The 11,346-nt window shown below is 50.7% G+C and overlaps 1 protein-coding gene across 1 annotated transcript; it reads right to left on the reverse strand.

Moving 5' to 3' along the window:
* Positions 1-1,260: 1,260 nt before the first annotated feature.
* Positions 1,261-4,697, reverse strand: TMIGD1 (transmembrane and immunoglobulin domain containing 1). Its single transcript, XM_005240421.3, has 5 exons — positions 4,618-4,697; positions 3,378-3,656; positions 2,610-2,888; positions 1,624-1,727; positions 1,261-1,360 (listed from the first exon to the last, which is right to left on the reverse strand). The coding sequence occupies exons 1-5, from the start codon at positions 4,694-4,696 to the stop codon at positions 1,328-1,330; spliced, it is 774 nt and encodes a 257-aa protein (XP_005240478.2). The 5' UTR covers position 4,697; the 3' UTR covers positions 1,261-1,327.
* Between the last annotated feature and the right edge of the window lie 6,649 nt (positions 4,698-11,346).

Here is an 11,346-nt window from a genome sequence, read left to right on the forward strand (position 1 = left end):
GGTTGGCAACGGCCTCTGTGGCGGGCGGAGGCCCGGCCGGGTGCCAGGGAGCATGAGCTGGCCCCAGCATGGCGCGGTGGTGGCTGTCCCCAAGCGCTGGTGAGCACTGGTCAAGGACACGCTCCAGCTCTGAGCAATGCTCCGCTGAGGAGCTGCCCCGCTGCCCTGGCAGGAGTATTTCCGCATCGCAGGTTCAAATTAATTTACAGCACAGGGTGTTTGTCGACGCTGTTACTGATGTACCGTTCCAAGATGTGATGAGGCCTTAAAAGCTTGCTGGGACCTTGAGAAAAATGCCTGCGTGGCATATTTGTTGGGGGAGGGATGGGAGGTTCTGCCGTGGTGCCGGAGCAGTGGCACTGACGTTTCCACCGTGTTACCCGGCGCGGGGGGCTGCCCTGAGACCTGTGCTCCACAGCGGCAGTGCTCTGCACCAGGCAGCTCTCACCCCGGCCAACAGACGCTGAGATGCGTGTAGGATTACCGGTAGCATTACTGGGACGGAGCTGCAAGTTGGGTGGCCACCACCCCTGGCACCCTGTGGAATGGCACTGTAGGACAGGGCCAAGAAAGCAGCTGCCAGCTCAACACCTCTCTTTTATTTGTGTCCATTGACATTGCTATCTGTGGCCAACCAGTACAGATTCCTCTGCAGACCAATCCACAACCCCCATGCCTGACTGCACGTGCTTACTTTGTAGGAATAAACATAGAGGGCAAGATTTGGCAACAGCTCAGGCAGCCCACCCCCCCCGTGATGGTGCTCTCAGCAGTACATTAGAATGATCAGATGCAAAGAACCACTTATATTTTGGCAAGACCATATAAACTTGACCCCAAAAAACTTGTTTGAGGACTGTGTCTCATCATCTCACTCAAGGACTTAGTTCCACCACTAGAAATTATGTTCTCTGGGTGTGCACAGGAACCTTGTGGTCTTTACCTGCAGCAAAATGAAAAGAAGAAATGAAAACCCACCTATTAGGGAAACAAAACAAGTGATCGGAATTCACCTGGGTCGCATTCGGCTCCAGAAAGCTTGCAGCAGGCTGGTGGCACCCCATTATGTTTTTCCCCACTGCCTCCACACAGGCATAGCCAGGACCTGGCGATGGCCAGGGCCAGGGCAGGAGCCATGGGGGGGAACTGCCTGGATCCTGCCGTGTTCCCATGGACCCCTCTCTGCTGGGAGAGAAGGTCAGAACAAGAGCTCAGGAACTCGGCCTGGCTGGGTTTAGTATGCCGAGTGCTCTTTTGTTTCCCAGGTTCTGCCAAGGCTTAAAGAAGGAGGTTCATTTGGAAGGTGCACGAGTAAGCAGTCAAATACTTACAGAGCTGTTTCACTTGATCTTTTGAAGCACTGAAAAATAAAGAAACAGCATTGTTACCTTTCCTGACCATAGGGATATTTGTATGAATAACTTGCAAGTGTGTAATGCCTTCCACCTTGAAATATCTAATATTTGATTTATCTACTGGTAATTCTAAAGCAGGAGGTAGTATGTAACAGTTGTCTAACAGCGGAAAGCAATGCTACAAAGTAGAACAGAAAAGGTAGAAAAAAACAGGGCATTGCAACAGAACAATATTATTTTTTTTGTAGGAAACTAGAGCTTCCCATACCTTGAAAATTTTATCTTTTCGAGCCACAATTCCAAAAAGTACCGTGAGTGTAACCACCACGACAGCAGCAATAACAGCTTCTTTGGGAAAAACAGGGGTTTTAGCTGTCAAGAGAGAGAGGAGGTTGACCGTGTGATAGACCAGTACAGCCATACAAAACAGAATATTTCACAGAACTGTGGAGAAACATATTTCTTTTCCCACAGCTGTCACTGCTGATTTGAACTTGTTCTCTCTGCCTTCTGCAGACTGACTGTGTGTGGTGTTAGTACCCTGGAAAGAGCAGAGCCCAGGCTGTACTTTAGTGAACTGAAGGAAGAGTTGCAATGTCAGTCCCTGAAGAAGATCCCCAAGGCACTCTTACACATGGCAATACAGGTGTCCGGAAATCTCACTGACACAGCTAACATCACTTTCCTCCCTGTGCCGAGAGTGCAGAAAGGAGAGGGGCGTGGGCAGTTGGTGGGAAGTGGATGCCTGGTGGGTCACCTCACTTAGCATCACCTGTCTGAGACCTGAGCATCCAGCCCCAGCAAGGCTTCCACCTCCCTGTTGCCCACAGGGCTGCAGTCACTTGTGGAGGACAGCTTTTCTTGCCTTAAGCAGCTCTTTTGGCATGACAGAATACTATGGTTGGAGTAAGTAAGGACTTCAAATAAGCAAGTAAGCACCAAGAAAGACCTAAGGTGCTTTAAACCACACTTGAATGTGCCCTGTCAAGCATGGGAAGTGAGGCAGTGGGATAAACCTGCTTCAGGTCACGCTTGCCAAATGCCTTTGAATAACAGGTAAAGCAGGAAAGGCCCTTCCTGGGGCTGTGGTCCCAGGCACAGATGCAAGGAGAGCTCCTTGCTATTGCTGTGCCCTCAAAAGTTAATGCAGGGAATTTACCACATTCCACTTCTTAATATAAATGGGTTGCTATAATTATAAAAGAGAATAGGAAGTTATTTGCAAAGCTTATTGTTTGGCAGCAGCCTCGTTACCTTCAACTATCAGGTGGAAATCTTTTCTCCCCTCTCCCAAAGTTGAGTTCACCACACAGGTGTAGGTCCCGTTGTCAGAGTTCTGTACTTTATAGATAGACAGCTGAGAGACCTCGCTGGTCTGGTACAGCTGGTGACGATTCTGCTGTAGGGTCAAGATGATGTTGTTCTTATACCACATTGTTTGGGCTTGAGGGTTGGATTTGGTTTGGCAGGTCAGAGTTACATCTTTGTCTTCTTCTGTTTGGAGGGACTCTTCTCCAGTCAGCTGAGGAGGAACTGTTCACAGTAACGCAGTTCAACAGGTCATTAACAATGCTGCTCACCGTTTAACACCAAGCCCCCTTTGCACATCCCGCGTGCACCTTATTCAGTGGGGTAACACATCACAGTTGTGCAGCTTTTCGTGATTCCCGGGAATCATCAGGGCAATGAATGGCCGAGAGTCACTCCTGTAACTCCCCTGCCCTGACTTGTATCCTTAGGAAAGAACCTAGGTGGAGGCAGGGACGTACCCAAAACATCTTACTTAAAGACTCACCCACTCCCTATAAAAGAGTCATTAGATCAGGCCATAAGCACCACTGTGGAAAGGGAGTGTCTTATCGTGTGAGTTATCTTCTCCTAAATGCATTTTTTCTTGATGAAGACAGCGTACAATGGTGCAAAACACCCTGCCTTCAACTAGTGCCCAGGCACCAAGGTGCTCAGCCCGTGATTTCATCCCACCCCAGCCGCTCCGCGCAGATATCCACCGCTGCAACTCACACTGGACATCCATGGTCACAGACACCTGGACAGACTGGTCCCGCGCCAGCTTGCACGTGAAGATGACCCCACTGTCGGACTCAGTGACTGGGGATATGCAGATGTTACTGATGTTCACTTTATTCCCATCTTTCAAATCCACTTTCCCCGCTCCTCGGTACCAGAGCAGCTCCTCGGGCTGGCTGCTGTTCTGTACTAGGCAGGAGAGGGAGACAGCAGGGCCGGGCATTGTCGTCAGGGAAAAGTCAGCAGCGTGGTTGTTTACGGACAGTTCCAGACCTACAAAAGGAGGACAAGGGCACTAAGCATCCTAAGCTGCACCCTTCCCACAGGAGCTGCCCTGCTAGCTTCTCCAGGCCTTGACTTTGGAGGAGGGATTGAATTTCAGGCTTCAGTTTTCCAGTGGGACTTTAGTTCTCAGACAAGAAGTTGTCTTCGTCATAAAGCTCCCTTATTTAAAATAAAAGTCGGGCTTTTGCAACTGACTGCAAGAATGGCAAAGCCTGACCTGTAATAACCAAATGTCTGTAAACCAGCAGTGACCATGTAACACACAGAGCAAAATCATCCCCATCCCGCCAGTCTTGCTCACCCTCTTGCTACAAACCACCACTGCAGCATACCTGTGCCCTCAGGTTTTGTGTCCATGGTTTGATACGCTGGTTTTTTTGTCAGTGCTGAATGTGCTGGAGAGTATAAATCGGTTAATCAGCCCTCAGCTGTATCCTGGCCACTCTGAGTCTGGATCTTGAGGAGTTGCAATTTGTCTAACATATAAACCTCAGGGCACACTAAATGAAGATCCAGCATTGGAAATACATTTTTTTAATGGACTGAAACTCTCTACTGTAGCCTGGCTCATAGGTTAATGAAACAAAAATACAGGTCGGAATATAAAGGCACTGTAGTCCTGTGAGTATAAAAAAGTCTGAAGCTCCCTGTCTCTTCCCAGGTATCGCACTTTTCACTGCTTAGAGCAGCTTTGAAAATGGTGGCCTCGTCATCCTTGTGCAGCCACTGCAATAATGTTGGAAAACGTTGAAACTTCCCCATGCCCTTCTCCGCTACTCTCAAAACCAGAGACCAGCTTTCAGGCAGTCCTCTGGGGTGACCTCCACAACCTCTGAAAGCTGGGTGCTGGTGTGGCACATCACCCTGGATGCTGCCAGCCCGGGACAGATTTGCACGGTGACATGATGGAGCTTGTACAAAGCCACCACCGCTGTTTTCTACTGCTTACCTGTGGCTACGCATGCCAAAAAGCAAACGGCAAGGACAGGCGCTTCACAGGGCACTGCGGAGCTGCTCCTCTGCGCCATCTCGGAGGCACCCAGCTGGCGTCTGTTAGAGAGAGGGTGACCGCGTTGTGCCTCTTCCCCGGGGCTGGCAGCGGGTTAATTGCTGACACCCTGGGGAGAGCCCTCAAGGCTGGAACAGGGTCACCAGGGAATAAACTGCGTCGGTTTGTTGCAGGGCCTTTTCCAGCTCGGAGCGGAGTCAAGGGGGTTTTACATCTCTCATCTCCTACGTGAGTTCGTCGCCTCCTGTCACCTGCCCGTCGGGAGCCTCTCTGGGTCGTAGCACCCGACTTACCTTGGGAAGCGTCTCTGGAGAGGCTGCTCCTGCTAAGTAACACACAGCTCTTTCCCCTCCTTATTTATAAGGTCTGAATCTTCATATTTTATGATCGCTTGGTAAGAAGTGAGTCCATAAAATGGGTTCAAGGCCTTGTTCAATTCCTGGATTTCTGAGCTCCCAGAACACCAAGAAAAGTATTTGCTGGGCTCTGCTAGCTGTTTTATGAGACCTGCCGAGGCAATGAGTAACTAACAGAGAGTTCCTGCATCGGCTATAAAGACCTTCAGCCAAAAATAATACCTTTTCCCTCTCAGCTTTCTGAGTGTTCACGACACTGTTTCAGGCCGTAGGATGTTTATCATTGATTATCTTAGAGCAGGAGTGGGCTCCTTTGCCCCTTCCCGCCCAAAGCTCTGTCGCCGTGTCCTCCTTTGACTGGAAAATGTGGAAAAGGCACCAATTCAGACTTTGAACTGCATGTTGGCAGAGGAGAGAGCAGAGGGACTGTCCTGCTCACTGGTGTGTACCCCCAGGGTGTGCTTGCTCTTGCAGTTAGCTCAGCCCTGGGCGCCCCCAGCACAGAGCGAGGGTCCCCCAGCTGCTGGGACAGTTGTGTGGGGTCCCCCAGCCACTGGGACAGCTGTGCCCATGGGCTGTGTGTGGTCTCTCAGCTGCTGGGACAGCTGTGCCCACGGGCTGTGTGTCAGCAAAGGGCACAACCGAAGCACTCGGCTAAAACAGCATCTGAAACGGCCTGCTTACACTTCAGCAGGCTGACGGTGCTCTGGTTGCAAAGGATGGGATCCTTGCAGCCTCTAGAACATGTTCCCACCGCTGTCAGTGTCCCTGCAGGCATGGGGCATGTCACTCGTCGGGAACGGGCTCAGCAGAGCCATAAAGTGCGTTTCGTGGACAGGAGGTGCCTGAGACACGTCCGCGGCATTTTTGTCACCTGTAGCCACGGTGGCCCAGCTCAGCAGCAGAGAGGTGGACAGCGGGGGCTCCTGCTCCGGGGCTGGCTGTCCGCAGGGGGCACAGGAGCGTGCCGCACTATTTATTAGTGGGGCTCTTTTAAACGTGGGTCACCTTTGAGTGTTAAGTCTTAATATAACTCCTGTGTTCATTGGTTTAACCTTAAAACTAACAGGGAACCATTTTCAGTTAAAAAACTGTATGTGTACAAAAGTGTCTTAAAGAAACATTACTCAGCCTGCCTTCTAGAAAACTGCTGTTTTAGAAATTAGTGTCCAGCCTTTAATTTTTTACCTTCAAATTCAATTTAAGAAATTTTAAGAAAAAAATCAGCTTCTTTCACCATTTTTAGGAAATTATATCTCCTGCCCTTGTAGCATTTGACTAGACGCTGTCTTATGGTCCAGTATAAACTTCAACAAAATGCACTTTCTCAGGGGAGAGTGGCCTTTGTGGCTCGGTATTAAGCTGAACTGAAATAGAGAGGGATGCAAAGGAATGGGCTGGGAAACAGCTCCTGTGCGCCGGCCAAGAGTGAGTCAAAGGCAGGAGAGTACGGGGAGCTCTGCGCTCCTTCTGGTCACTGCATTGCAATGATACTCCAGGAGAAGAAGGAGATGTTTAGGGTAAGTGAGGTTGTAAAGAATGGAAGTATGGAGTTTGGGGGTATTTTTTTAGTCTAGAAATCAGTAAAGATTGTCAGATTACAACTGTTCTGTGGTGGGTTTGTCATGATGCAAGGCACAGCAGCAGGTGGGACCTGGGAAAAATTCTGTCCCAGGTTTGCAGCAGGTCTGTGACAGGCAGCAAGGTGAGCTCAGGTTCATCTGGTTTACGGTTTTTAAATGAAGGCAGTGGCGGTGTCCTGTTTTGCAATGGGCTTTGAGATCTGCTGAAGGAAGAGAGACTAGAAAAGCAAGGTGTTACTTGGCCAGAGGCACTAAGAGGCAGCATTTTCAAACCGGTAATTACTTTCGAAATGCCTTTTTACACTTTTCTTTTTATACTGGGTGTAATTATCTTGTGGGTGTCTAATTATTCAGGCCTAGAGCTTTGTGGGTTGTGCTATCCACCTTTCCATTACGTTTAGGAGGGACATAAGCCTCCTAAAGCCAGAATGTATAGCAGCCTCTAATGACTCATATTGGGAGGAACCTCTTCAGTGAGGCAGATACTCCGTAACTCTCCACGGCAAAGGATCCAGCCCTCACATTTGAGGTGTTTGGATCGGGCACCGTCAAGGCTGGATTAGATGGACCATGGGGCTAGAGCCAGAGTAATCCACCACACCAGTTGCTGCTTGTCATCCTTATGGCAACAGTGGACCAACAAACCCAGAATAAGACTGTTGTTAAATATGACTCTGAACAGTCCCAAAGGGAATTAATTAATAAACACCAGTCTATTCCTGGGTGTAATCCAAGCCTTAGAAACCTGAGAAGAAAAGATTTAGAACATGATAGAGATTAGGCAGAAGTTTCTTTTCCACTGAGTCTCTTAACCTCCGACTCCAAACTTCACAGCAGTTTGGGCTCCTCTTGGTTATCCCCAGTGCTGTGAGGGGCACAACCCCTAACCTCCTGCATTTGCACCGGCAGATGAGAACTCGGTTTATATTCAGCAGAGTTGCTGAGGGCTGAAGGTCACGCTTGGAGTCAGGGGCATAGCAGGATCTGCAGACGTGTGGAAGCTGGGGATCATATCTGTGGGTTGGTTTGTCAAGCAAACAATGCCTGTAACATAGCTGTAATGCCGCCCCGGAAAACATGTTTCACTCACGGCTTTGCTCAAAGGCTGCTTCTGTCTTCCTGCTCGTTGTGGTTCCCCACTCCTAATCCCTTTTTAATATGTGGTGCTATATATTTTGCAACACTTCCATTGTTGGAGAATGACTGTAACACCCAAACCCACTGCCTCCACTTGCCAGATATCTGGGCTGGAAAGTCAGGCTGTCCCGGAATGCTACCTGAACTTACTCAGCACTCTTGTTCCCTCCCACAACATCTGGAGACGTGACGTGCCCTGATTTCTCAGACTCCCCACCTGTACCAAATATTTTCTGCTGTTGGGATGGACAGTATTTTTTTCATAATTTTGTTAATAATTCTATTTTCTGATGGTCCTTTTATAAAAGGTCACACACTATGCCAGTGAATGACTCTGCAATGGTAAGTGATGTTTATTCTTGGGAAGGAATAAGAATGGCAAAAGGCACACTAAGGCAGTGAATATTTTGAGATTTTAAAATATATTGCTTAGAGGGCATTAAACATTGAAATGAAAAGTAGGCATTAATGAAGAAACAGATCCTGAGATAACTGAAGTGGAAGAGAAGCCTTCAGGAAGGTGAAGCTCCGGCACAAGTGTTGGACGCTGATGCCATCTACTGGGTCCCCACCCATGGGAGCTGGCAGCCCTGCCAGCGAGTGTCTGGGAGGGAGGAAAGTCACCTGAGAGCCCTGGAAACAGGATGAGACCCCTGTGATCCACCACGGCAGAAGCTCAGAGACAGTAAACCCTGTAGAAGGCTGAAGCAATGCTCCACTCATGGACAGGTACACTGAAACCTTTGGGCTCAGAGGAGGATGAGGATGGTACATTTCTGGACGGTAATTTCCCTTGTGTTTTTCATCTGCACTGTGGGAAATCCCCTGCGGAGCCTGTGTTTCTAGTGATGCAACAAAGAACCGTATCTTGGGCTTTTACTGATATTGCTATACTCGTATTTCTCTTTCAGAAGTGTGAGTTAATTAGGCTCAGCAAACCTCAGTCATCGCTTTAAACAATCACTCCTGGATCTTTTAAACTCTTCCTTTTTGAAGCGAGTGCAAGAAACGGAACCATGTTCCAGGAGGGCAACTCTGGCCTTTAATCAAGAGCGTCAAGGCACTTGCAAATGTCTCCTGTGCTGTGCAGAAAACAGCCACGACTGTAGAAACTCTTAGGACTCGCCTGGAAGCCCCACCCAATTGCTGCGGTGTGGAAGGCACGGCTGGCTGTTACCAGCACTGAGCACTGGTCCTCCTCTTTCCTCGCCGCTCGGGGTTACATCCAGCACTGGCAGGCACCTGCAGTCATCGATCTTGCCTTAAAGATTAAAACTAGTACACCAGCGTGGCCGTTGCTATCCTACTCTGAGATATATGGTCCCAAATAAAAGGAAATGCGAGAGGAACTTGGCATTAAATTAGCAACACACGTCCCCTGCAGGAGATAAAAGTGACTTATCTGTATTAAATCCCACTTAAATGTTGGCCCATGTAGTTTCCCATCTAGGGATCCCAGTTAGTAGCTTGCAGCTTTCACACCTAGCAGCTCCCAGGGAAATTGATACTATTAGTCTTTGCTTTGCATCATCCACTCGTGAAATTCCATTTTCTACCTGATGGAACCCATTTGCAAGACAGTCTCCTGCCTCAGCCACAGGGTAGGAGTCTATCACAGCAGCAATTATCTGCCAGGTTCCCCCGACTTTGTTCTTTTTCAGGACAGAAAACATGTTTCTGCCACGGATGGGCTGGACTTCCAGGGGTTTTTGTTTCCTTGGGGAAACAAAAATGACTGAGGATGATGCTGAGTACCTGTTTCTCGCCTGATTGAGATGCTTTCTGATGGCCAGTGCACGGCATTCCCTAGCAGTATTCCCAGATCTGCTTCTCTTTCAAGACTGTATTCTCCTGTGGCTGCTCTACAGCCTGGACCTCGGATATTTTTGTCTACCTAGAAACTTTCAACACCAGTGGGATTTCTTGGAAGTGCTCTGCTGGAAAATCAAGTGCTGATTTGATCTTGTGAAGTGCTGCCAAACAATATTAACAGTTTTAACTTCCCTGCTGTGGCGTCATCCCTCCTTCCCTCTGCGAGGAATCTGCAGAGACTGAGCTGCTCCTTCTTTCCAGTTCATGGGGAGCCATTTGCTGCCAATCTTCAGGAGGGAACCGCACTCCTCCATGGCTGCAACTCCTGCAGAGTGTTGTAAGGCAAAAGCCGTAGCCCCTGAGTAACCACCTCCTCAAGTGCCGGGGCTGCAGCTCGCAGCAAGCACAAGCCCAGGGCAGAGCTGAGGAAGAGGAGGAGGCTTCTTGCTTCCTCATCTGTGGACTTGCTCACCCAGGGATCTGGAAAGCAGATCTCGTAGGTTGGCCAGAGGAAATGTGAAGGTTTCGGTACTGGCTGCTGGGAAAAGGAGTGGGTGACTCATCAGTCTTCAGCCACATGCTGCTTTTACGATTGGTTTGTTGAAATTCCAGACAACTGGGCTTTTATCAGCTAAAAAGGGAAATGAGCTCAGTTACTCTGTGTAAATCCAGAGCAATTTATTTGTAGACTGAGGACTTAAAGCTATCTAACGGTGATCACTTTTGAGCCAGCCGAATTCCCTCAATGTTCCTTCTCCCTTTTGGGTTAAGAACGTCCCGATGACCAAGGTCTTTTGGCTTTTCCAGTTTCATTAGATCTGGATCATCTTTTTGATGGATAATCCCTGTTCCCTGCTTGTCCCCCTCCTAATGACTGTACGGCATAGATGAGCCCCAAGAAAGAGAAGACATTTAACGCTCCTTTTCCTCAGGGCCCGTTTGCCGCTGCACCGTGCTTGGCTTGCACAGAAGTTGGCATCATCTGGCCTCTCCTGCGAAGGACCGCAGGATGCAGTGAGATGAAGGAGTCACAGCGTGGACGGTTCCCCTGAAAATCAGTTTTATGTGCTAGACCCGGAGCTTGTGTCTCCAGCAGGAAATGCCGGAGCTGGGAAGCAGATGTGTACGTGAGCTGCTGCTGAGAAGCTAAAGGGGAACGGATGGGAATCTGCTGGCGGGAGATGGGCGCTTCCAACGGCTTACGGACCGCAGGGCAGTTTTTGCAGAGTAAGAGGTTCTGCGGGTCAGCACCCACCGGCCTCCAGCAAGGCGCTGGCACGGGTCCCAGCGGAGGAGCCCCGCGGGGCCGCGCTACAGCCCCGCCCCGCCCGTCGGCATGTGGCCGGTCCCCGGCGGTGCGGCCCGAGCCGGCAGCCCCCCGCAGCGGCACTGCGGCCCCGGGAGCCGCGGCTGTGCTTTCTCTGCCGGCGGTGCTGCCCTGCAGCGGCGTGTCGGGTCACCCCGCGGTGCGCTGCCGCCTGCCCCACTGCGCGCTGGGCGCGCCTGGCTTATTGGCGCCCGCGGCACCGGACAGCGCCGCCGCCGGGCTCCGGCAGCCCCTGCGGGCGGGGAGGCGCCGAGCGCGGCCGCTTTCTCCCGGGAGGTGGCAGTCACCGCTTCGGGCGGCGCCGCTGCCCGCCCGGCCCCGCGCCCGGCGCGTCCCTCCCCGCGGCGGCCGGGCCGGGCCGGGGACGGCGCGGAGCCGCGGTGCGGTAAGGCCAGCAGGGGGCGCCGCGGTGCTCCCCGCCGCCCCACCCCTCTGTGACGCGCCGTTCCCCGCC

This window comes from Falco peregrinus, chromosome 2 (assembly GCF_023634155.1).
Source record: "Falco peregrinus isolate bFalPer1 chromosome 2, bFalPer1.pri, whole genome shotgun sequence".
NCBI classification, from domain to species: domain Eukaryota; kingdom Metazoa; phylum Chordata; class Aves; order Falconiformes; family Falconidae; genus Falco; species Falco peregrinus.